General features: G+C 34.9%; 2 protein-coding genes across 2 annotated transcripts; both read left to right on the top strand.

The window, feature by feature from the left end:
• Nucleotides 1-59: 59 nt before the first annotated feature.
• LOC124433346 (RB1-inducible coiled-coil protein 1-like) lies at nucleotides 60-13,830 on the top strand. Its single transcript, XM_046983111.1, has 26 exons — nucleotides 60-477; nucleotides 966-1,095; nucleotides 1,260-1,341; nucleotides 1,653-1,738; nucleotides 2,105-2,220; nucleotides 2,316-2,402; nucleotides 3,162-3,285; nucleotides 3,365-3,473; nucleotides 3,948-4,066; nucleotides 4,144-4,262; nucleotides 5,038-5,103; nucleotides 6,236-6,322; nucleotides 6,644-6,743; nucleotides 7,185-7,266; nucleotides 7,431-7,489; nucleotides 7,920-8,480; nucleotides 8,671-9,257; nucleotides 10,113-10,173; nucleotides 10,331-10,370; nucleotides 11,009-11,046; nucleotides 11,307-11,354; nucleotides 11,810-11,856; nucleotides 12,057-12,181; nucleotides 12,952-12,964; nucleotides 13,051-13,102; nucleotides 13,329-13,830. The coding sequence occupies exons 1-26, from the start codon at nucleotides 410-412 to the stop codon at nucleotides 13,392-13,394; spliced, it is 3,072 nt and encodes a 1,023-aa protein (XP_046839067.1). The 5' UTR covers nucleotides 60-409; the 3' UTR covers nucleotides 13,395-13,830.
• Nucleotides 13,831-14,329: 499 nt separating this feature from the next.
• LOC124444368 (glycine dehydrogenase (decarboxylating), mitochondrial-like) lies at nucleotides 14,330-26,841 on the top strand. Its single transcript, XM_046994966.1, has 28 exons — nucleotides 14,330-14,704; nucleotides 14,803-14,881; nucleotides 15,428-15,563; nucleotides 15,840-16,004; nucleotides 16,379-16,456; nucleotides 16,539-16,701; nucleotides 16,955-17,066; nucleotides 17,679-17,769; nucleotides 18,072-18,168; nucleotides 18,254-18,359; nucleotides 18,456-18,511; nucleotides 19,143-19,229; nucleotides 19,551-19,631; nucleotides 19,938-20,126; nucleotides 20,249-20,290; nucleotides 20,488-20,630; nucleotides 20,966-21,041; nucleotides 21,213-21,338; nucleotides 21,447-21,526; nucleotides 21,619-21,688; nucleotides 21,845-21,957; nucleotides 22,907-23,084; nucleotides 23,920-23,995; nucleotides 24,534-24,629; nucleotides 24,720-24,827; nucleotides 25,502-25,566; nucleotides 26,313-26,393; nucleotides 26,477-26,841. Exons 1-28 carry the CDS (start codon nucleotides 14,486-14,488, stop codon nucleotides 26,600-26,602), a joined length of 3,039 nt encoding a protein of 1,012 aa, XP_046850922.1. The 5' UTR covers nucleotides 14,330-14,485; the 3' UTR covers nucleotides 26,603-26,841.
• Nucleotides 26,842-27,328: the final 487 nt, after the last annotated feature.

Genomic DNA, 27,328 nt, shown 5'->3' with positions numbered 1-27,328 from the left:
AATGCGCAATATAGATTTTAAAGGCGGAAGCACTGTTGTAGACAGGGGGGTGGGGTGAACAGTGAACACCACAGTCAAAGAATAACTGGAAGTGACTAAGTGTGGATCACAGGCATAAGAGGAACAGAAGCACTTTTCCTTTTTTTTTGCCTTATCATCATGAACTGATGGATTTTTTTTCGAATTGAAGAAAAGTGGATGAAGTGTACTTACAGCCAAAATAAGTAAAAAAAATTATATGTATTTGACGATCATAATGGGATAATGTTTATTGGAATTTGTCGACAGTCAAAAATGGCTTGCCTGGCCAGGCTGGATATTGAAAGTTGACTAAAGAAAGTTCAATATAATCAATTTCTGCACTAAACCCACAATTTATAGACTAGAAGTGGACACATATTTTTTTAAAATGTTGTACGTTTTTTTGGTCGACACTGGAGCAATGCAGACGTTTGAAATGGAGTTGGCAATGGAAAGGTTAGTCTGCTATTTATTTTATACATTTAAAAATAAGCTGACTGTAATTCGGCGAAATTTGTCAGAAAAGATGCTTAGTAGAGACACCTAACAGATAGAATCTCAGAAATGCTGTATTTTGTTCTTCATAAATAATGACATTTTGTTATAGATACCAATAACAAGTATCTATAACATTAACATTTAAATCTATAACATATAAATTTTGTTAATCGATATATGGAAGATTATGTACATAAATGTCAAATTAATACTGTTTTGTGACACATTTCGAGATTTTCTTTAATCATAAATTTCCTGATAGTTTATATATTCCTCTATTTGAAAATATGTTGAGCACTTTATTGTCTTGCGATGGCTTTTAATTCAAAGAATGTAGTTTATGTATATAATGTATATTCTATGTTGAATTGTAGTTCGAAGTAGTTAGTCGTTTAAAATGCAACTAATTGACAACTCTCTATTATGTAATTCAACATCTTATGTAGTGTTGAGACATTGATGAAATCAATTGAATCTACTTTGCTGATTCCTGTTGAAAAACAAGTATTGATAACACCTGAGGGAGAAGCACTGGATCCTAGTCATCGTATATGCAACTATTCAAGTGCAGGGACTGTAAGTTTTACTTCTTGTTGATGACATTTTATTGAAAAAAAAACTCAAGTTATCAACTGGTCCAATCAATTAGATGATTGCTGTGAGCATTTGAACTTCAGTCTGTTGCAATTGACATGTTGCTGTTGAACTATTAATGACATATTGTGCATGTATCTCTTCAGGAAAGCAATCCCATATTCTTATTCAGCAAAATAAAGATTGAATCTCCTGTGCCACCATCACCAAGTTTGAACATGGGTTCAGGTAAATACCCATTTGAGTTTCTTTTAATCATATCACCCCAAACTTTTATACATATGTTTGAGAGGTTATTACAACAAGTTAAAATATGAGTAATCTGAATGTATTTTGATTTCATTGCATTTCTTCATACATCTTTACTTAAAAAATAAAGAAAACAAAATTCTTCATTGAATTTCTCTGATACAAAATTATAAAGAAAAAGATTTGCAAAGTGGTCAGCATATTCTCTGCTAAAGGAGTGTTAAATGAATTTTCTTGTTCCTTGAAAGCTGAGGGGAAAGCTAGAATGTTCTGTCTGTTTTACATTTTAGAGACCGCTCTTCAAGAAGAAGTAGAAAAATCTCTGAATTTGCATCCGACTTATGAAACACTAGTTTCCAGGTCACAGCTTGCTTCGGTATGATGATGTATATTTGTTTAATTTGTTTTGTTACTGACATTTTATCAAGTAGTGATGGGCAGTTTTAAAGATTAGCTTATAGCTTGTTTGGCCTGTTGATTGTTTTTGCTTTCCACAATGGTTTGATACAACTAACAAAGATAAAAATCTTCAATAATTTGAGAGAGGTTGAACAATTTCCTCGAGAAAATAAAATCATGGGAATTGCATGTTTATTTGCAATGCTAACTGTACTATAAATTTATGGTTCACAAACCAAAATATTTAGTTAGTACTATTGCTTACCACACAAACAAAACTTACTTAAATAATATCCTATCTATGTTTTGTTCAACTATGTTTTGGTTTTGAAATTATTTTCAGACATTTGAAGAAATGTCTATGGCAATGCTTGATAGCTCTGTATCACTTATCCATGAACAAATGCTTCAAAGAAATGGTTGGTTTGCGGTGGTGGCAAACTTGGAAAATATTGCAAAGTACATCATGAACACTTTCATAATGTTTTTCGGACATAGGATTGTTTTATTATTAAGAATTTGAAGGATTCAGCATTTCTTTTATCTATTTGCAGAACATTTGAAACTCGTGCTTTGATTCTAGAAGAAAATTTTGCTGAATTCAAGGAGTTGACTCCCTCGTACCGATCTCTTTTGGATAGGTATGAACAATTACACAAAGTAAGAGCTGAGTCACACATGAGGGGTTTGTGGGGGTGTCAGACCCCCAGCTTTTCCAAGTATGTATGAAATGACCCAGCAAAAACAAATACAAATGAAGGACGAAAAAATCGTTCAGGATAAAGTTCTGGCCTTTTTCATCATACCTACTTTCATCGTTCTCGATGTACGTAGCTTGGTAAACACTCTCAATTTTAAGCTTAGGTAAACATACACCCCAAAGGTTTTAATTACGAAAATGAAAGTATGGTGTTGTTTATGTAAATAGCATGATTGTCGCAGTAAGAGCGCATTGTTTTAGTCGTGACTTTTCATTGCCTGCATTCATGTAATTGCTTACAGCAATTATAATCGAAGAATACATTGACGGATCTAGGGTAAGTCAGAATAATATATTACAGCTCATTTATCTATAAATTGACAATTCACATTATTTTGATTTTTGACACTATTTTATTTTTATTGGTGAATTTTATTCATTAAAAATTTGACCTATCGTATTGTCGAAAAAGTTTTTACATTTGAAATTGAGTTGCTGCAATTTATTTTGACTAACGCCAGATTCGTTAATGGAAAAACGAATTGTTCAAATTCGAAAGCAAGAATTTGCATTTTCGTATTTTATAATATTCATGTAGACACACTCCACACTCTAAAAATTTACGTGGAAACTGTGACTTCCTAAAAAGACCTTATCTTGAACAAAAATCTTTTGACTTTGGATTTTAATACATACATAGTTTTCCTACCATAATTGACCAACTATCGAGGCTGCCTGTGTTTGAATGTTTGATCAACGATGAAATAAAATCAAGTTCATCCAATAACGGCAAGTTTTCTTTGCTCGACTGGATAAATGCTCAGGTATGAAGGTGAACACACCGTTAGTTTATGCTGAAGATTCACACTGAATCTCCTCTCCACTTTATCTCCGTTTCTCCAGGATGAAAGGAATAGTCTAAATGATACTGTTAAACAATGTGAAGATGCTTTGGCACAGTTCGAGAACTCCTCTTTGCTGGAGATACAGAAAGATCGTGTTCAAGTACTTGGTGCGTTTAATGTATTTTTTTTACTCTTCATTATATTACTCCAGTTTACGTAATATTTGTTCGTGTAGGAGGATCGAGAAGGAATGTATTTAGTTGCGTCTTAAAATGACTGAAAATATGGACTTGAAGAAAGAAAAATATTTGATACGCATAGACGTCAACACTTTAAGCATTTCGCTTTGCAAATACATTGAGAAAGAGTTTTAAATAATTGAATTGCTTCTGTTGATAAAAATGAACAGATTCGCCTTCTAACAAATGCTCCTATATTGTCCAAGTCAACTTATGTATAGGTCACGATACATTAAATAGAACTCAGTCACTGAGATATTCTGTCTTACTCTACGTTCCACTTTTTTGAAAGCTGTTATTCTAAATCTTCCTCTGAAAAAAACTCATCTGATGACATGGTTATTGAAATGAAGTTTGAAACCTTTTCTTTCCTCTATAATATAATCTAGATTTCTCTAATAGGTGACGTTTCAAACACGAACATGAAAGAAATCGGTGGTTTGGAGGAACGGCTGGCAATGTTGGAAAAATTGAAGGAAAAAGCGTGTGCTTTCTCTGAAGAACAAGCTGATATGGCGAAAGTACGTTTTCGTGATCACTTCGTTAGTATTTGTTATTGTCATCGTTGGATAAAATTTTTCTCCATTTTTTGGTCCAGGGGTTTTTTCAGAATCAAATGAGAGCTCAGAATATTGGTGATCCATCTGTATTGCCAGATCTTTGCTCCAGCCATCAAGCCCAACTTTCTTTAATGATGCACAATCATACACAGTTAAGGTATTCAACTCTAAAACTCTTTCTTATTGACCAACTATACAACTGCCAATTCTTTCTACTTTTACGTCACCTGACCGAATGGTTCAATTCATTGAAATGATTACCACGTCACGTGATTCTATGAAAACGTACAAACATAGCGTTTGGTCGTTTTGTCTTAGTTTTACTTTAATAAGCAATTATAATTTTTGTCACAGAACACATTGATGATTAATTAATTAATATTATTATATGGCAAGCGTCACTTCCGGCAAAATGGCGCGCTTTGATTGGTTCAGAAACATTTTCGCCAGTCCATTATTTTCTCGTAATCGACCACGGTCCGAAACGCGTAATTTTACTGTCAAATGTAAAACCTTCGTGATGCAAACAGCAAAACGCAAAGTAAACGAAACAAAAAACATTTAGGAATGTTATTCGTAGGAAAAACACTTGGAAAACAGTTCGACTATCCAGACGATACAATTTGAAACGATTTATTTTTCATGGACTAAAAATAGAAAAATGAAAGCCAACCGGTAAAAAACAGCAAGGACAAGAAAGAAAGCAAGCTTCGTTTCAGGTCAAATAATGCCATATAATAATCCTTCTAATAACCTTATTAAGGGCTTATTAATGTAAATTTGTTCCAGACCTAGCAATCTCGTATCCAGACTGTGTCTTTTTTTTGTACTTTTTTGAACAATCATCGTTGAAAAGAGATTGTAGACCTACCGTGTAAGTGGCTGCTATAGAATATCTTTATTCTATTTTTTAAAGTATTTATAATTTTTAGAGACATACGTCGTAGATGTGCGAAAGCGAAAGATGAACTTTCTGTTAATCTACACACACGTCTGAGGTATCTTTTTCTTATGTTGATTTGAGTTGTTTCATATTTTTTCTGAATGAAACACAGTTCCATGGAGTATGGTGAGGATATCAACCTTTTGTTTTTTAAGAGTAAAAACGCCAGTGGTGTGGTGCTAACTGATCTTTTCTTTCCACGAAGTTCTCTTAAAAAAGTCTTTTTTTATAAACAACATTATAAATCATCAAATTTATGCAATATATAGCTAGCTACAGTTTCCTGACGATGTGAAAATATTTTGATTGTTAAAAGGCTCAGACAAAATAATGATATTGTGGAAGAAAAATAACTGGCGTTAGCCAATTTATGAATGTAGGATATACTGGCTGTAACTTGGGCTAATTTATGAATGTAGGATATACTGGCTGTAACTTGGGCTAATTTATGAATGTAGGATATACTGGCTGTAACTTGGGCTAATTTATTAATGTAGGATATACTGGCTGTAACTTGGGCTAATTTATGAATGTAGGATGTATTGGCTGTAACATTATGCTAATTCATGAATGTAGCATCTACTGGCTCAGTCTGGCTGTAAGATTAAGCTAATTTATGATTGTAGGATATACTGGCTGTAACATTAAGCTAATTCATGAATGTAGCATCTACTGGCTCAGTCTGGCTGTAAGATTAAGCTAATTTATGATTGTAGGATATACTGGCTGTAACATTAAGCTAATTCATGAATGTAGCATCTACTGGCTCAGTCTGGCTGTAAGATTAAGCTAATTTATGATTGTAGGATATACTGGCTGTAACAATAAGCTAATTCATGAATGTAGCATCTACTGGCTCAGTCTGGCTGTAAGATTAAGCTAATTTATGATTGTAGGATGTACTGGCTGTAACATTAAGCTCATTCATGAATGTAGTATTTTTTGAAAAAGTTTTTTTAGAAGAACTTTCATCATATTTCTTAACTTGTGTATGATGGATTGTTTCCCACTCAATGCTTTAAAATTTCCTAACGCAAACATAGCCATTTGTAGGCGACAAATGAAATAACATTTATGAAACGCACAAGTATTTTACATCATGATTATCCTTTGAATCATTTGAAATTCATGAAATTCTCTAAAGATGAATAACTCAGTCACATGATGTTGTTTTTATTATAAATCAGATGGGTAATGATGATAGAGAAGAAAATTTGTGATTGTGATAATAAGCTGGTGTTTTATCACGAAAGCATGAAAAGAATGAAGAAACGGTAAAATTTGAATTTTTTCTTTAGGACTTTTTCATTTTATTTGAATATTATTAGTCCAGTTTTTCAATATACTAAAGGAATTCTTTTTGTATTGCTTTATGATAAACTGTGCTTTATGCCATATTGAAAATTTGACGCACTGTATGTTTTACATATATTTCTTTTCCCGTTATAATAAGGCAGCTTATTGTCTCTTTTTGACTTAATATATTTTTCGTTATTGTTTTTATATATGTGAGCCCGTAAACTTTTCGAAATATGTCTTAAAATATTTAGAATATATTTGGAACTGTGTATTTTGACAAATCTTTCTTTTTGCAGCATGGAAATTTTGGAGCAAATTAGTTTTGCTCCTCGCACTTATGCTTTGACAGTAAAAGAAGTTATTCGAAGACGAGAATTTACTTCACATTTTACTAAGGTAAAATTGCATTATTTATATCTTTTTCGAAAGTTAACGACTTCATTTAATGAGAGAAGCAAAGAGCATTTAAAATTATCTGTACGTTTACCAACAAAACAAAAGAAATGACACTTGCAAGATTGCATCTACAGCCAGATCTCTATTAGCAGAGATACTATATATATACAGCAGAAAACGAGTTACGACTAAGTTACTATTAAAAAGATAATTAGGTTTTTTTTAATTAGCTCAAAAATTTCCTAGCGGCTAGATTTTTGCATTGAAAAAATAATTTCAAACAAATCTTGTACAACTTTGTAAAATCTTGTAAAATCAAAGTTGAAAATTGAAAAGTTCACTATCAAGTATAAAGACTTTGGTTTATAGTTGTCTATAGTTTTTGCAAACATTTATATTTTGATGTTTTTGCCTGACAACGAACTTTTTGAATTTTCCAAGTGGGCGAAAGATGTGTATCAGCAGTCAGATTCAGTTTGTCAGGAAGAAATTGCTCATCGACATAAATATTTTGACTGTGTTGGTACGTAAGTCGTTTTAAAACTGTCGACTTGAAGACTATAGTTGTTCACATAAAACGATGCTATGGGGTACGGCGCCTGACTTTGTGTCAAATGAATAGAATTTTAAGGTATGATTTTGTAGCTAATTCCTGTTCGTAGGTAAGAACGTCGTGTTTTATTTCAGGAAACCACTTTGTTCTAATTCTTTTTAATGGAATTGAGGAACTTCCAAAGCAGTACATTGTAAGTATCCGCTCGGCCTCTATGCAGTGACATGTAATTATTTATCTTAATTATGCTTCTATTCTGGTCAGCGGTGCAAGCACACTTCTTGGTGTCGGCCAACAACAATGTTGCATATTTTTTAAATTTATCTTTCGACACACTCTTCTGTCTCCGAATCCTAAAATATACATTTTTAAAATATGTACAATTAAATAATGGATACGAGAAGTTATTTAGCTCTTACACTCAATCCCACGACCTTAGCCAAATTTTGACTTTACCTTCACATTCAACACGAGTAAAGAAACATAAAGAGCAAAAGAGTATTTTCTCCCACATGAATGTGCGCTAAGCCTAATCAAGCACAAATCAATATCAAAAATAACCTAAAAGATACATGTTCACAATAAATTTATGGAGAAGCAAGTGATTTTTATTTTTATTTTAGACCGTCCCTGAAAACCTTGACATTGAATTACCTTCGCTTTCATTCTCTCATCTCGATGAACTATTAAAACTTGTGCCAGAGTTGTTCGAAAATTGCTTGGATTATTTGACTAGAGAAAAACTACACGCAGACAAGGAAAGAAAGTCTTCAAGTTGTTGCAATCTATCTACAGTGAAAGAAATTGAAATAAAATCATCAGATACCATTGATGGTAAAGTCATCGATGAAGATACGATGAGGACTAAAGAGGTTGAAATAAAATCATCATCAGATACCATTGATGGTAAAGTCATCAATGAAGATACGATGAGGACTGAAGAGGTTGAAATAAAATCATCATCAGATACCATTGATGGTAAAGTCATCAATGAAGATACGATGAGGACTGAAGAGGTTGAAATAAAATCATCATCAGATACCATTGATGGTAAAGTCATCGATAAAGATAAAATCAGGACTGGTATTGAAAGTACGAGTGAACAGGAAAACGAACGTTTTGTCGAAAACAGTGGTGCTGGTAACGTTGAGAAGAGCAAGGACTGTGAAAATTGTTGTTTCGAATGAGTACTTCAATATTTCCATACAAAGAAACTTTGCTAAAAGATGTTGAAAAGCTACGCGAAGACCTGCAGCTCTTAAGAGTAATTACATCAAATTGGCTTGAAGACATGAGTACATGCTTTAATGACAGGCGAAATATGCTTGAAATCCTTAAAGCAGAGGAAGAAAATAAGTTAGTTACTTTTGACAAAACCGTGAACTACTGAAAGAGTTGAGTGAAAATGTCGATAACTTAAAGAAGAAAACGAGTGGACTTAACTATGAGAATGAATCATTGAGGAAAGAAATTGAAGCGAAAGATAGAAATTTTTCCGAGAAAGAACTAATGTATCAAAGGGATCTTGAACGACAAAAACTTTACGCCTCTGAGTTGGAAGCGGCTAAAGAATCGTTTGAATCAGAACAGCAAATTCGATTCAACAGCGCGATTGGTCGAGTTTTGAAAGAGAAAGAGGTAGCTTTGAAGAAAGCCGATGAGCAACTACTCAATTTCAAGTTTTTGCAGGAGAAAAGTGATGAGAAACTTCAAGTTATTTTTAATGAAAAAGAAGCTTTGAGACAGGAAAGCGACGAGGTGTCGAAAAAACTGATAAATACTGAGAGAATGGTTTCCCAACTCGAGTTGGAATTGGAGAAATCTAAAGTAGAGGCACTGGAACATATTAAAGAAAAAGAAAGAGAGTATACGAAACAATTGGAGAATCAAAGAGACGAAGCTGCGAGGGTACTTGAATCAGAGAAATTAAAGTGGGAAGCTGAATCTGGATCAGGCTCTGGGTAAGAATGCATATGTGAACACCCAAAATAAGAATGCATACATGAATGAAGTAATTTTGTGAATGATCGTGAAGTAATATTGAAATCGTTTTTACTATTCAAAAAGGATGGATTTGTGCTGTGGGGTTGCGCATTCCTTCAATCTTTGAAAGAGGGTTTTATCCAGTGGCGTAGCCAGCGCACAAATTTGGTCCTGCTATGTTAAATTTTCTGTGTTTATTCACTGTAAAAACAATAGATTTCTAAAGAAATGAATAATGACAGGCTGGCTACGCCACTGGATGTAGCGGGTACTGATTTAACTAATACGTGGAAAGCAATCTACTGTTATCAAATTGTGTTGAAAACAAAACAAACTCTGCGTATAGGTTTGAATGATATTGAGTGTTAATATGAATTTTAGCTTTGAAAAAATTGCAATGTGAAGACTCGAGCAAACCAGCATTTCCCTCTCCCCACTATGTAGCATTTCTACCCCCCACACTATGCAGCATTTCTCTCCCACATTATATAGCATTTCCCTGTTTCCACTATGTAGCATTTCCCTCTCCCCACTATTTAGCATTTCCTCTCTATGTAGCATTTCTCCTGCCCTCTCCCTCTATGTGCATTTCTCCTCTCTCCCCACGCATTTCTCTCCTCCCTCCACTGCATTTCTCTCCCTGCCTCCCCAGCATTCTCCTCTGCCCTCTCCCCACTATGTGATTCTCTCTCTGCCCTCTCCCCACTATGTAGCATTTCCCTCTCTCTGCCCTTTCCCCACTATGTAGCATTTCCCTCTCTCTGCTCTTCTCACCATATACATTTCTCTGCCCCTACCTCCTCCACAATGCAGCATTTTATCGTTTCATTTAGGCAAATCATCAGTGAGCTTGTTGTAGATCGTTTCAAAAAAAGAATCAAATATCTAGAGGAGGTACTAAATAACTTTTAATTTTATAATTGTTTTATCCAATCCTTACAGTCGTTTATACAATTATCACCGCATACTTGGCATGTTGTCGACGTTCAGGCATGCGCATTACTGCATTTCAAATCTTTTCCGACATTAATATATGATCTGCTTTTTATAGGAAAATGATTTGTTAAAAAAACGTATGAAGTCCACTGTGGGTATGTATCCTGTGTTATTCATCTTTTATGGTGTAAAATGAAAGCCGGTCGATGGACAATGTCCGACCGGGCTGTAGCTTGAACGGTCAATCGACCGGTCATTTTGGACGAAATTGAAAGAAAACTTTTGGTCCACCATTAATAATTTTCCAACCAGAAAGATGCGTTGTCGGAGAGAAAAAGTGGTCACCTGACCAGTAATTCTTCTGCCGTTATTTTTCGCATGACTTATTTTTGTTTACGTTTTATATCAGACGCCAAGATTTTGTTTTCGACAATTAGTCTCGGAAAGAATACTTAAAAATTTAACATAGATCGACAAATGTTGTAGAAAAGATATCTTCAGAAGAACGTCTATGATCCGTATACACGTTGTTTGTCTTTTGGAAACATTTGCAAATAATGGGAATGATTTCATGAGCTTACCAGGATTACTGTTCTCCTTGTTAGAAATCTTCACTCGCAGCTAAGTCGATCTATCATAGAACTCCAAATGTCATATTTTGTGCGACATAGAGTTTAGTGTTGACATTCTACTCTCTTGGGAGGATTTTATGTCGAGATCTTTTAGCACTACGCCCGCGCTGCCCCAACATTGATAAAATTCAGAAGTCTCGTTAAGTTGTTTTCTTGTTTAGATGGCGATATGAAACTTTCGTTTGTTGAGCTACAACAGGTAAATGACACGGTATTTAACTATGGTAATCTTTAATTAACTCGATGGAGCATTAACTATGGTATTCTTTTGCCTACACCTTATTTCTTACGGTGATTTGGGGGGAGGGGTGGGGGGTCGGTGGTTACAATCTTTTTCAATTTTTTACTGTTGTTGGTATCTTGCTGTTTTCGGCTTCTTCCTGTATTCACTCTCTGATATATGAGTAGGTGTAATTAAGCAATATTCTATATTATTATTTATGTTGTTTGATGATGAAGAAGTTGAACGACAAATGTAAAGAGTGTGATTCTCTGCGAGCAGAATTAGTGAGTATGAAATTATACGCATTTAGCAAGGTGTTTTCATTAGTACCTGTTTGTAACAAAACATGTGAGAGTTTAAAACCTTTTAATTCAATCTTCTGCCACAGTGCTGCATGCATGGAAATGAAAATATTGATTTATATATTTTATATACAACAGCCAATACTTGTTGAACATGTGATTCTTATAAAAACATTACCTGATGCAAATTCACTAAATACTAATCTACTGTAATATTGAAGCTTAAGCGTATTATTAAATTATCGAGTGCATTTAATGACACATCGAACATTTTTAATGGAAAGTAATGACACACGTGAAGTTCTAGTTTAGAACATTATTTTATGAAATTTTGTAAAATTTTCGTGCAATGAAATTTGAAGCACTAGGTTCCAACCGTCGTTTTCAGTTTCATCCAACACACTTTAACGCATTTATTTTCATTTCTATCATTTCAGGAGCTATTGAAGCAAACACCGCAAAATTCTCAAGTTGTTTCCAAAGAGTAGGTGTCCTTTACATCACACACAAAATTTGTAATTCTAATATTTTCTATTGAATTTCTAATAATTTTAATATTTTCTTTTGAATTTCTAATAATTCTAATATTTTCTATTGAATTTCTGGTAATTATTATATTTTCTAATAAATTTCCAATAATTCTAATATTTTTTTATTGAATTTCTAATAATTCGCTGTATGCAGTTTACAGAAAGGTGATATCGTGGAAGTTTATTATAACGAGCAGTACGATCATTACATGATTAAGGCTCATGGAGAAACTCTTCACTTTGTTCACCCAGACTCTTTGATCAGTATAGAGTTGCCAGGTTAGTTTTTGTTATGGTAAAGAGTACAGAACTTTCATATTGACATATTTAACAACTGTCTGACAATTGTACAATTGTCATGTGTGAACCAGAGTACTTTCTCAGAAAGATGCAACGTCACGCCTGAAAGTCATGAAATTGATTGTGGCATAGTACGGTTAACATTGTACCTGAAAACTATCAATTCAATACATATCACAGTTAGGCTTTATTTTGAACTTTAACTAATTTTATTATACCAACACATTAAAATGCGTGCGGTGATTGGTTAACAGCCGTTTTGCGTTAGTTTGTGCAAACCGATCTGAGCTCAACCAATCAATCAATGAAAGACGATTTTCAAATCAATCACGAATAGCTTTAGAGGAAAAATCGAAACGTTTGTTTGACATTTGTCCATTTTGCATTATTGTTTATTTTATAAAAGAAATAAAAGATGTTTTCGTGTTTGTACTGGCTTATGCAAACCTTGGAGAAGTTTGTGAGAACTCTCGAGCAGTTGCAACCCTGAGCACTCGACCTTCGGTTTCGGGCTTGTACTTATCTGTTCTCGACTTCTCCCAAAGATCTTCTCAGTTTGCATAAGCCTGTGCAAACACAGTAAATATCTTTTATTTCTTTTGTTTCATCAGACAAGCTCTGATATATTATTAACCTATTGTTCTTGTTCAAAAGTAGTGAAAACACGATAAGTTTAATATTCTTTTCCAGTGTATATATTATGGTTCATTACTATACACCATATAATTTATTACTTTCTTTGTTTGCAGAATCAAAGTCAGGGTATGTTTCTTTCTTCTTTTTTTAAGTCCAAATTGAAATAGTGTTTGTCTTCCATTTTTTATATATATTGCGTTACGTTTGTACAGGCATTCATTAAAAGCTCAAATTTTGGAGAAAGAGTATTGTCAAGCGAAAAAGGTATCGTTCTCTCTGTTTTTGTGTGTAGACATATTCCATAAAGTTTAATGCTTATGACATCAAATATATATGTGATATCTATTTTTGTTGTCACAGACACGTATGCCAGGCTACTCTTGCGTACGTGCTGCGTACCCATTTTAGTAGTTTCTATTTAGAACCATTTGAGTTTTCATGTAGCTCAATGTTTAGAACAGTACGAGTTTATCTTTTTTATTGTTTTTAGGCTAACAACAGATTTAAAGTTAATACCGGAACAAAGTTTTATCGCGTCAAAGTTCGAGTGTGTTGACTTCGAGCTCTTACCACGCAAATGACAATATGTTCATATTTCATCTGCACGGCAAAAAAGTTGCCCTTGATGGTCACACGATAAAGTAACGGCATAAAAGAAACGTATTCTAAATTCTAAAGAGAGCTGCTTGGCTAGATTGCTTTTTTATGATCATATGAACTTTGCAAAGTTTAGCACTTTCAGCTCAACATTTTATTGAGTAAAAACTTAAGAGACTATAAGAAGAGGATCAGCTCTTCTTCAAGTTCGAAATCACTATCTGCTAATGTAATGGTTTAGATTTGCAAATTGCTAATGCCCACATTTAAAGGAATGATATCACACTCCCTGCCTTACGTCTGAATGAACCACTTTGAGCTTAACCATGCTATGGCTGTATACTTGCTGATAACGGCTTTTAGTTCTAATGAAATTTAATGTTTATCTTTGTTGAGTAACTAGCTCTTTTTCATTGCGGGCGAGATTAGCTTTACAAGCTAGAAGCAATTTAAATTTCGCCTTGTTATTTTGAAGGTCGAAGTACGTTGTAGAAAGAACACGTCGCACGTGATTCCCCGTAAAAGAGGATTTGATATTTCCCATGAATTTAGTTTTGAGATATACATGTTGTTTTTGACATGGAAAATTCCGCACGGGATTTTACATCGTTTACGTCCGTAATTCAGAGTTTTGCATCGAGAAATCAAAAAAGGTAATCTGATACTTTGGAATATGCATTTTTTTTCCAGTGACTAGAAACGTCGTGTGTATGAATGAAGGTAAGATGACGCTTCGCAGGTTTGGCTTATGATGTAAAAAAGAAACTGCTCAATTTTAGCATTATAACTCACCGTAAAAATCATGTATTTTGGCAACGAACATGCTAGACCCCCAAACCCGCCCTTGTCGCCTTGCCGATTATCTGCCACGAGTTTACAATGGATTTCCTTCATACCTTCCTTATTTGGGAGATCAACATGCGGAATGATGCATGCTCGTCGCCGAATTACCTGTGCAAATAAAATGTGCATTATTTGCACTGAACACTATAACAACAGTTTAATCCGTGGTTAGGTGTTTTCTTTGCATTTGGAAATCCTTGAAACGCAATGTACAGGCAATTCAATGCAACGAATATCGTTCGTGCCGTTAGGACACCTTTGGGAAAGTGGAAATGTGCTGGGATACAGGCGATTGTGTGTCAATCGCGTACGTCAAGCTTTTCCAAAATCGATGAGTTGTTAGTTCAAACAGATGATTTTGTTCCCCGACATATCGGTGTAGATGCTAAATCTGAGCAGGAAATGGCTAACTTCTTAGGATTAGAGGTATAGGCTTAAACTTCAGGAGTTTTTTCGTTCGAAATAATAATAAAGTTCAAACGCAATACGTATTACGTAATATTTATAATTTTTTTACTTGTAAGAACATCCATGATTTGGTTGATAAAACTGTGCCATCTGACATACGTTTTGAGAGGGAACTGCAAATTCCAGCCAGTAAAGGTAGAGAGATACTTGTTCTTCTGTATGCAATAAATTGGCATGGGTTAGATTCCCATCATGTTTATTAAAATCCAATCTAATCCAATTCAAAACGTTTTGACAGACAGGAATGCTTGAGGTGTCAAGTTGAACATGATACATAGGATAGAAAAAATAATTGATAATTAAAATGTCATGGTTTGCCCAAATCTACCTTTTTGTTCGCTAGTTTTTTATCCATCACATTTTAAAACAAGGCCGTGGTGTAGAAACATGATTAAAGTCAGGTGGGAGCTCAACAGTGATCACCAAGTATGCAGGGGGAGGGGAACTCCTCTGGAGAAGGGCTCAGGTTTCAGCTTTGAAGAATTGAAGGGATTTGAGCCACCCTTGCCTCTGTGTTTCCTTCTGTCATGTCTTAGAATAGATGTTCTATTGCCTACAGTAGTTTTAAGCAGTATACAAATTCATTCAAGCTAATACGGGCTTTGTTTTTGTTGTTCTGGACACTTGACACTTGTGGAATTACTGTGTTATCTAATGTGAGGTTATTTTCATTTATGATAGGGGAACATGATCTACATAAACTTTTGGCTCATATAGCAAGTAAAAATGAGTTATGGAGATCATACATCGGCCTTGGTTATTATAACTGTTTCATACCACCACCTATTTTGCGATGCTGTTTGGAAAATCCTGGCTGGTGAGTACTTTTACATTAATAATGAGCTTTAGTAAAGTAGCATAATGAACAAAAGTCATTTTGTTCCTACAAATCTTGATAAAACAGTTGTTAGAATATGGTCTGGCATGCTAGTTTGTAGATTAATGATAATGTATGTATCTATATAAGACATTTAAGTCACAAAACTGGGCAACATGGTACAGAACACAAGTTGCATTTATTGTGTCATATGAACAACTATAAGTATTTTCAAAACTTCTGAATGATACTAAAACAAACTTTGTTCATATTCAGGTACACACAATATACACCATATCAACCTGAGATAGCTCAAGGTCGATTAGAGAGCTTGTTAAACTTTCAAACGATGGTGTGCAATCTTACTGGACTGGATGTTGCCAATGCTTCATTGTTAGATGAAGCTACAGCTGGCGCAGAGGCTGTTGGTATTTGTTACAGGTAGATAAAAGTCTAAATATAAAATATGACAAAGTGTACTATGTAAGAACTATTTTTTGGTTCTTACACCCAAAAGGTTCCTACCACCCCTACCTCCAAAAAAACTTTTCCTCCCTCACTGCATGCAACAGTGAAGTGTTTATTGAGATTGGGTGTACAGGTACGGCAGCACAAAATTGTTTCTGAAGGAGCTAGACTTTTATCCATTTACTGCATTTAGGCATCTCCTTTTGCTGCCAAAACATGCTTAAGTTTTTTATTAAATGCAAAACAATTGCACAAAAGTTGTCTTTTTACCATACCCCCCCCCTCCATGTAAAACATTTTTTGCTTCTTCTGTTTTCTTATTTACAATAATGTAAATATGTCTGTAGGTTTAACAAAAAGAAGAAGTTTTATGTCGACGAGAACTTACATCCGCAAACCATTGCGTTAATTAAAACCCGAGGAAGGTAGTTTATTATGAAATTCGGTTCGTCGTGACATTTAATTGCATTGCTAAATTTAAGATCGTGAATGTATTTTTGATCGTAGCACACTGGGACCGAATGGTGAAGGCTTAGAAATAATAGTGACAGGAAAAGAAAGCTTTGATTTTTCAAACAAAGATGTCAGTGGAGTAATCATTCAATATCCTGATACAAACGGCAGTATCTTTGACTATACCGACATCACGGAAAGAGCTCATCATGCTAAAGTATGACGTTGTCCTCCTGCCGTTTTTAGTGATTAGGTTGGGATTAGGAGGGAATTAAGAAGGAAAAGGGAAAATGAACCTGCAACTGTGGGTCAAACGGAATGGCGTCAGCTAATTCCAGTGCGTGGTTGTGAAAATTTGGTCCTATGATTGATCGTTTCTTCTGCACTAGATTATTTATCCATGGTGCAGTAACTTTACTATGATTTAGTTATAAATGTTATCAATACATTTTTATTATTTATGTACCCAGGCTTTGGTTGCGTGCGCTACAGACCTGCTTGCTCTTACAGTAATCAAACCTCCAGGTGAATTTGGAGCTGATATTGCGTTTGGTAACAGCCAAAGATTTGGTGTACCGTTAGGTGGGTATTTATGACAATTTCATATTATGCATCCTTGCTGTTACACAGTATTGTCTTGCAGGGCTGATTACATGAGCCCGGTAGCCGGGACTCAGCCAAGCGTTAAATGATTTTGGCAAATGGAAACGGTTCAATTCTTATCATCAGATAAATCTTCTCAAGCAATTTTACACTTTTCTGATTTAATAACTTCTTAAAACATTTAAAATCAGAAACAACCAAGTTACCCTAATTTGAGATTTACACCGGAGTAACGTGTGATGCTTCACAAACAGTCGCAATTTTTAACCTTGAAGTTTTGGCTCTTTTCAATCCCAATCGCTATCCGTGCCAGCTCGCCTCCATATAATCAGGCCCTTATTGGTCTGATGTAAAGTATGTACTAACTACGTATTACAGTATTTGTCAACCTAGGGTATTTGTAAGTTTGTGTACGTAGGCCAAAACCTGTACGTAGGCCAAAATGTAATATGTGAAAATCAGAACACTGCAGCCTTTAACGCTGCAAAATACACAACGTATACTTATGTTGCAAGACTATGATGAGTTTCATATTATTCGTGAATGTTATTTGTTGCAATGTGTTTTAACAACGATCCTTCAAAACTCTAGGCTACGGAGGACCACATGCTGCCTTTTTTGCCATTCGAAACATCGGAAATTTACCAAGATCTTTGCCCGGACGTCTTGTCGGTGTGACAAGGTAAAAAATGAATGAGCGTTATATATTTGGGTATTTGCAACTTAAGCAACTGTAGTCTTTTATTGATTCATGACGTTATTGTTGTGTCGACGCCGTGGTTTGAAACTCTTTTCATCGTGGCCGTAGCTAGATCATTGATCGGGGGGGGGTGAATATTCTTATATTCAGTTGTGCTTAAAAGTCAATTCACGTCCGAAAAAACTCGGTCGTGTACAAATGAATATTTGAATAATATATCCCTCAATTATCGTTTTCACTACGCATTTCATGCATCCAAATCAAATTGTTTGTGGATTTTCCAGGGACAAGTTGGGAAATATTTGCTACAGACTTGCTCTACAAACACGAGAACAACACATACGGAAAGATAAAGCGACGAGTAATATCTGCACCGCTCAGGTTTTTATCTTTGTTTTTCATTTTAGCCTTTTCTTTGACAATGGTATCTGAGTTAATTTCTATTAATTTGACATTTCCTTGTTAGGCATTGCTTGCAAATCTTGCATCACTATTCACTGTTTACCATGGGCCGACTGGTCTGAAAAATATTGCAACAAGAGTACACAACGCTACTCTCTTATTAGCTGAAGGTTGGTTTTTTGAAGAGGTTTTAGCTAGGTGGAGTATTGAAGGCACAAACGCACAGTTTCATTTTAGAAACCTTTGTATGTACATGTTAACTATAGGAATTGTTCGTGCTGGTCATGAAATTCAGAAAGATTGCTTCTTTGATACCATCAAGGTGTGAAGAGACTTTATCATCAAATATCAACGAAGATCATAACTTCTGTTTAACTTTCATATAAGATTTTATGTTGTTTTTTCTTTTTTTCTTTATGTTATGTCACTGTGTTTTACTCAATTCCATGCCACACAATATTGCTTATCAGAACTTTCAATTTGATCGTCATGTTACTGTTTATTACTGATTCATTATTGTATTATATTCTTACGAAAAGTCGTCATTCTTTAGTTTCTTTTATTTGGTCTTCATGTCATATTTTGCTCCTCATTGTACCTCTACCACACAATATTAAACATTAGATTGCATTCGATTGTTTTGTAGCTCTGTGTAACTCAATGTACTCCTACCACACTCTTCCCTGTATGTTTTTCATGGTTGTTATGTTGCCATGTATAATTCAATGTACTCCTACCAAATACTTTTCCTGTATGTTTTTCATGGTTTTTATGTCGCTTACGTTTATATGAAAATCAGAACACCGCATTCTACAAAATGTTCATTGTTGACATTTTCCTTTTGGTCGTTATATCGTATATCACACTCACATTTGATTACATTTAATTTTCATTGCAATTTTGTAACTTTTTCCTCGTCTTCGTTGTAATAGTTGTTCATATTACTGTTTCAGGTGAAATGTACAAATACCTCTGCCGACGAAGTTATGAAGAAAGCTGCTGCATATAAAATAAACCTTCGAAAGTTGGACAGCGACCATGTAAATAATATATTTTAGCTGTCCACTTTGCAAAATGAGACCCCGATTGGTGGGTTTTAATAGACAGTTATCCAGCTTTGGGAAGCATTCAGTCAAGGGGGATGGTGACAAATTGCTTTCGTTACTATTCAATCATTTCATTTGAAAATCATGTGAATGTTCAACACACTATTTTATTTTATATTTGCTAACAAAATTGTCAAAGATTAGGCAGTTTTGTGCAAAATTTTAATATATATATTAGGCGTGGCTCTTTCTGTTGAGTTTCTAGATGTTTTTTTGTTGTTCTCTGTTCTATGTTTATCTTATATGTTATCTCAGGTTGCTGTATCAATGGACGAGACAGTGGAAGAAAAGGATTTAAATGATCTCTTGTCAGTATTTGGGTGCAAAGAAAGTTTGGTAAGTTACGTATAATGACATTCTTGCCAATTTCCTACTCATTTAAATCAAATCAATGTTGAGTCTGGTGTCCTCTTTGCTCACAACTATTGTGATTGGATAACAATATATCGTCATAAGTCATATTTGAAACGTTAAAACGATTAGTTTCGAACTTTTTATCTCTATACTGCATTCAAAAGAAAATTTATACCCTTATTTAATTGAAGTTTATTTCTGTGTTTTCTTCATCGAACGCTATGCTGGCACGAGGAGTCGATCTTTTATTGTTTGTTTATATGTTATATAACTTCAGTTTTTCTTTAGGACACTTTGGCGAACGATCAACTCAATGAAGCCTCTGGCAGAAGTTTAATGTCGAGCGCTCATAAGCGTGAAAGCAGTTATCTAGAACACCCTGTTTTTAATACTTATCACTCGGAAACGCAGATAATGAGATATATGAAATATTTGGAGAAGAAAGACCTTTCCCTCGTTCATTCTATGATTCCATTGGTACAAAAATGCTTTCTGTTGTCAACTTCAATTGTTTGGAAATACTATTTTTTCAACTTTCACTGTTTGTATGGTAGAATTAAAGGAAATGAATGACTGTAATTAAACTAAATTATATTTAGGGCTCCTGTACCATGAAATTGAATGCTGCTTCCGAATTGAAGGTTAGAGTTTATCCTAAGAACTAAGAGGATACAAATCAATATGTTTTTGATACCACATATGAACAGTCGATTTTTGCATTTAGTGAGTCTATCTTAAAATCAATAGTTTATTCCCGGCTGCGTAACCATGAAAATAGTTTTTTTAGGTTTTGTAGTTTTTGTACGCATGTGCACTTCTTAATTTCCTCATTGTTTAGGCTATAAGTTGGCCAGAGTTTGCCAACATACATCCATTTGTACCAATTGAGCAAGTTGACGGATATACACAAATGATCAAAGAGTTGGAACAAGATCTTTGCGAGATCACCGGATTTGATGCAATTAGCTTCCAGCCAAACAGGTTTGTTCTGTGTCGTGATCTACGCATTTTATCATGCAATTAACTTTTCGAGAATGTTTCTTGGATAATTCTGTCGTGGTATCACGACAACTGTTTTATAATTTTCATATCAAATACGATTGCTCAACATTAAGTTTTGGAAAGGCTGTTGAAATTGATGAACTTAAAAATTGGTTTTCTGTTTTTGTTTCGAAATCGATATTTTAAATTCGAAATCTTCAAAAATGCTTATTTTGGCTTGTGGCTAAGTAAATGTGGAAAGAGATTTGCAGCATACTTTTTTACCTTTTGCTTACATATTCTGTTTATTAGTTCATTGTTTAATCTCGTTTTAGTGGCGCCCAGGGTGAGTACGCAGGATTGATGGCCATCAAAGCTTACCACGAAAGTAAGGGGGAGTCGCACAGAAAGGTATGTTATATGTGAGACGATGTTTTCTTTCGTTACCATTGCTTGTATGCAATAATTTTTGCGAGAACACTGAGAGCGAGAATAGTTTTGTATGCTGTGTACGTATTTATTCCAAAGCCATCATCAGAGAATAGGCATAATCACAGGATTAATACTGTGCACGTATTCTAGGTTTGTCTTGTTCCAAAGTCTGCTCATGGAACTAATCCAGCTAGTGCGCAAATGGCCGGCTTTAAGATTGTTTTCATCGACATTGGGAAAAACGGTGAAATAAGCATGAATCATTTACTGGAGGAAGTAAGTGATGAATTATTTCAATTTTTATTTACTTCGACTGCACAGTTGTTTTATCAAACTTCATGTTTGTTATCCCAAAACTTTTATATAATGCAACGTGTTCACTAGGTTGAGAAACACAAACAAAACCTTGGTGCTGTAATGATCACATATCCCTCGACTAACGGAGTTTTTGACGAAGGCGTACGGTAAGTCATCTAATCAAAAGCTTGAACGTACAAGAATATGACGATACGTGTGCATGACGATAAAGTTTCCAGTATTGTGTTCCCTTCTTTAGGGATGTTCTAGCTCTTATTCACGAAAATGGAGGGCAAGTGTATCTTGATGGAGCAAACATGAATGCACAGGTACAATTAAAGTTTGTGGTTTTAATTTCTTCTTTAATCAGTTAAAATCGGTAACAGTTTATGATTTGTGTACATACCTTTGTTTTCATAAGTGTTTGTACGTGTGGTACATGCCTCACTATCTTGTTGTAAACAACGTTATGATGTCATTTTCAGGTGGGTCTGTGCCGTCCTGGCGATTATGGCGCGGATGTTTCTCATTTAAATTTACACAAAACATTTTCAATTCCTCATGGTGGCGGGGGACCTGGTGTGGGACCCATAGGAGTGTAAGTAATTGATCGTTTGTAGCATTTAAAAGCAAGCTTCGTATTGAACATGCACAACGACTGCAGAGGATAGCATTTTTAGAAAACCTTTAATCGACCCTCTAATAATTATTGCATGTGTAACTTCACAGTTCAGACATAATTTTAATTTTATAAAGGGCTAGGGAAACTATGACTATTTTTATTTGTACCTTAATCATAACAGTCAATTACCAGTTGGTGACACCGTTATGCATGTACGTTGACATTCGTCTATTGGAAGGTGCTTAAAAATTTTGAAAAGCAAAAAATGCTTTTCGATCCATGCTTCCCGATACCCTGAGGTAGTTGAGCACTAGAATGTCGCATGTTACGTTTTGGTGAGAGATGCGCATATACTTTTTTTAATGATTTGTGACTAAGCGAGCTATCTTCTAAGAAAGTCATGCAAAAAGATTCAGTTGATCATTGCCATCGCCTCAGACAGTTGGTCGAGTCGATTGCGCATTCTCAGATGATATCTCTAATAATATGTGACGAAGTGATGCAGTTACTCTGAATGCACTGCAAGACTATTGTTTGATAAATTATGACCAAACGAGCTGTATTCTCCAAACTTGGTGCTAGTAGATCCGTTGGTGATTGCCATCTATATAAACTCAAACAATTGGTCAAGCGGACAGATCATTCTTGAGCGGATTGCATTCGAAATGTTTTTATTTTTCATGTTAAGTCAATGGATGTTCACCTCGTTCACCTCATGATACATGAATCAAAACTAAATGGAAGTTAATGAAGAAATGAAATAAATGTGTGAAACATTTTATGGTTGATTCAAATAACGAGTTAAAAATCAGAGTTTTTCGAAACTTTGCACTAACCTTGGATCCCTAGTGTTTAATTTACATATGTAAGATGGCAATATCGATATCGCGTAGCTCTGGCGTTTGATAACCTATTTTTATTTTAGAAAGAAACATTTGATCCCGTTTCTTCCCACACATCCTATTGTGCCTCCGATGGGAACAAATGATGCCACGAGCTTGGGAACTATTTCTGCAGCTCCGTATGGTTCACCTGGAATACTTCCCATCTCCTATGCCTACATCAAAATGATGGGCGGCAAAGGTCTTGCTCATGCGTCGAAGGTGGGTTCGAATTACGATTACGTTACATCATTCTTACTTTGCGCTTGAGTTTTATATTTTCACGGAAGCTCGATAATTGGGGAGGGGGGAGCAAATATTCGTAGTCACAGCTCATAAAAAACATTTGATTTCAAAAGTAATCAGGCAAAACACGCATATATGAATACCCCGAAAAAAAATTATCGACGTTCCGGTATCTCTGTTGGTATACGTTGCCTATGTTGACAGTTATTTTAGTGCAGCGTTTCCAAACAAATCTGACAATGTTGTGATTAATTCAAAAAGTCGTGCGAGTTATGCATTGTACATGGTGTGAACTTTTTTGAAGAGTGGCGGAGTGGTTCTGGTGCGCGTTTTATTTGTAGTATTTTATAATGATTTGCTAGGTTTTAAGCTGACATTCATTTTTAAGCATAACTTTATTGATAGTTTCATTGTATGATGAAGAAACAGCTAACGATGTCTATCTGTAACAAGTAGCGATTAGCGTCAGTGACACCTTCCTTGCGTTTTACATATTTAGCTAATGAAGAGAAAAAATGGCCTTTGTACGTTAAAATGATAAATTGTTTATTTTCGTTTATTGTACAATATATAGTAAATTTACCAAACTGGACATATTTACTGGTGCAAAATCAATTGATGTAGATAAGTAAGAGGAGATGATGTCAAGTATTTATTTGAGCTTTATGCGCTAAATGATTACGTGTCAATAATGGTTTGGTGTTGTAGTCAACTATTAAAATATTTGCTGTTTGTAGGCTGAGTGTAAATTAACATTACTACGTTCTCAAAGTCAAACTAATCAAAACTTCCATTCTTTCCTTGTGCTCAGGTGGCAATCCTTAACGCCAACTATATGGCTGCACGACTGAAGGATTACTATTCCATTCGATTTGTTGGTAAAAACGGTGTGTATATCTCATCTATCATATCAGAAACCATTATATACATTTTCATGTAATCAGTCGGGGTTTGGGTTATTCTAGCAGTTGTTCATAACTTATTTAGCTTGCTGTTGATTTCAGTTTTTTGCTACATTTCGAGTGGGGGATTATTAGAAGAGGAGACAGCAGAAAAGGCTAAGGCGAAATAAATTTTCTCGCTAAATCGAGCGTAAAATTGCTATCGCTCACTATTTTGAAATTCACATTCGTAAATTTTCAACGAATAAACGCTTATATTAATGAATAGCTTAATTAGCTTTTATATTTTGTTATGACTTCATCGCGAGATTGACCTCTCAGTACTGAGAGTGGATGGTAAATGGATGGTGGGGATTTAGTTTTGCAACCTTTCAAGGGGTGGTTAGTGAAAAGGTGGGCTAAATAGAGGGAAGATGCTAATTGCTATGGTCTAGATCTTTTATACAACGATAGTTCACTTGGTCTTGAGACTCATAACATTCAGCTATCTGTTGAACACAAAAAGTGGACTCTCTCTTTTTAGGTTATTGTGCACATGAATTCATACTGGACGTAAAGTCGTTCAAAGCATCTGCTAATATTGAAGATATTGATATAGCAAAACGCCTTATGGACTACGGTAAAGAAATTAAAATCGACTCAACTAACGACTGCGTTATCTGCGTGATAATTTAACGATGAAATAATGCAAGCTTTTTCATTTTTGTAGGCTTTCATGCGCCAACGATGTCATGGCCAGTGGCTAGTAGTCTCATGATTGAACCGACTGAGAGTGAAGATAAAGCGGAGCTAGATAGATTCTGTGATTCTCTTATAAGTATGTGTCGTTATCACATCCCCCCTTGTTCTTTAACAACGCATCGATTTTTCATCTGAAAAGATCAGAATTAAAGGAACATAACCATCAGCAAGGAGTCGCAAATTCTTAATCAATGGAATTTGCTTCTTAAGGGTTGCTTTATTTCCATGATTAAAATTTATCTACCTTGATTCCACTTGGTGTAACTTGTATGCATCTCATGTATCATTGTAGCACTTTATGTTTACCTTCTTTCCTCCTTATCTACCTTGATTCTATATCATGTAACTTATATACCTCTCATCATGTACCTTTGTTGCACCTTGTGTACCTTGGTTGCAACTCATGTACCTTGCTTGCACCTTGCACACTTTGGTTTCCATCATTATATGATTTCTATCATCACTGTGTGAACAAATGAAAACAAAACTAAGACTAACTATTCAGTTTTTGAACCCACCAACGACCCACGGTTATAATATCACAATAACAATTGTATTGCGCTGGTAGACGGTGACGGTACCATTAGAGACCTTGCGTGAGTATTTCGAGGGCATCTAAAACAAACTCGCGCTTCGGTGAGGGGGGGGGGCGTTTATAAGACGCACTACATCTTTATTTAATAGAGGGCGTTTATTGGATCATTAACAGTACGTAAAGAATTGTACATGTGGATTTCTTTCATTATGTAGAAATACGGCAAGAGATTAGAGACATTGAAGAAGGGCGACTGGATGACAAGGATAATCCATTAAAGGTAAGAGGGCTTGTACATAAGTTGAATTTCCTTGAATTTTTTTAAACATGTCGTTGGATTCTAATTTTTTAATGAAACTTTTACAAACATGTTAATCGACACACTAGTTGTCTCAATGTCAAAACTTTGAAATGGCCTTTCAAATCGTCGACCTTCACCTCGCATGAAAAGACACCATTTGTTCTTACTTTATAATTCTTTGGTTTAATTTTGATGTTTTCGATAGTTTCTTGACTTGGTTGTGCTTTGCTATCAATTCATAGTCTTGCTCGTGCTTGAAAAGTGCATGAATTTTATTACTCTTGCGTAACGAATCCTGGCCGACTACTCTAATTCCTCGTCCTGCCAATCTCGAGATAAAGTTAATACAAGACGAGACAAGAATTAATGAAGCACGGAATTTATGATTAGTTTTGTGGTTAGCTTGGACGAAGATCTTCATTGTCTTGCCGTTGTGTTTCAAAAACTGTTGATTTTTCAGATGTATATCTCATAAGTTCAACTGCATATTACATCTGGCACCATATGCAATGACTTTATGACAGGCATCTTAAAAAAAATTAGAATAATCGACGCCAAGAAAAAACTGTTTACTATTTGTGTTTTTTTCTTGGTACGGCACGTATTTAATTGTTACCTTTACCAGCATGAAAGTATGTCCAAATACTTGTTGTATAAGTTCAGTCGCGTATCCACGCGTAGTGTTTGTAACCCGAGACTTAAAATATTTTCTCTTGTGTTTTTAGAATGCTCCCCATACTCAACTTGTTCTAACTGCTGAAAAGTGGGATAAATCATATTCGCGTAAGCAAGCTGTTTACCCTGCTGTAAGTAGTGGTTGTATTGAAATGTGATGTTGTCCCTCACACTAATTAATCTTTTAATATTCTCGTGAAAATTTTTATTGAAGCCCTGGATAAATAGTACAAACAAATTTTGGCCAACTGTATCTCGGGTGGACGATAAGCATGGGGATACACATTTGATGTGCTCTTGTCCACCTCTTGAGAGCTATGAAGACGACTTAGACGAGTGACTTTCGCGAAGCCATGTATATCAACGTCTTAACAACAAGCCAGATGAAAGTCTAAGCTTCGGCCTTTGGGATAGTTGTGGCCTGGGCGAATAAAAGATACCTTTAGAAATAATTTCAGAAACATTATTTATGATCACTGGATTTAAGTAGAAATTCCCAGTTCACTTCCTATTCATTCAAATACTTCGTACCATTCGAGAGTATTTTTTACATTTAAAAATAAATTCCATCGCTAAAAATGTTTTGTCGTGTGTTGTTTGGCACTGAAGCAAGTTTCGACGTGTACAAACTTAAATTAGATGGTATATTTAATTAAGTTGTTGCATTTCCGCACAATTTGTCTTCTATGCTCCTTCTCTTCTTGTTTTTACATTCGTTCTTTTACAACTTCATTTTTCATTATTTTACATATCCTGGTGTTTTATCAAAAATCTTGTTTCAATGTAGCTCTTGATGGTCAGTATTTGTAGGTACGTCAAAGACTATTTACTTAGCTTTGTATAGGGTCAAATTTTCTGGGTGGAAATTACTGAAGTACTTTACTTTATGTACTTTTTATGTTAGTTCTCACTGAAGTCAAACTTGTCTTTTTAGTTGAAAAAATATGCAACGAAAATATTTTCCTGGTCCTACTTAAGGATGGTTGGGTCAATTTTCATAGGTAGAACTTGTAAACGATACCTCTTATCAGTGGCGTAGCTATCTCTATGATTGGGAAGCAAAAAT

The sequence above is a fragment of the Xenia sp. Carnegie-2017 genome, unplaced genomic scaffold (assembly GCF_021976095.1).
Source record: "Xenia sp. Carnegie-2017 unplaced genomic scaffold, XeniaSp_v1 HiC_scaffold_1, whole genome shotgun sequence".
Lineage (NCBI taxonomy): Eukaryota > Metazoa > Cnidaria > Anthozoa > Malacalcyonacea > Xeniidae > Xenia > Xenia sp. Carnegie-2017.
This window is presented reverse-complemented; position numbering and strand designations above follow the sequence as displayed.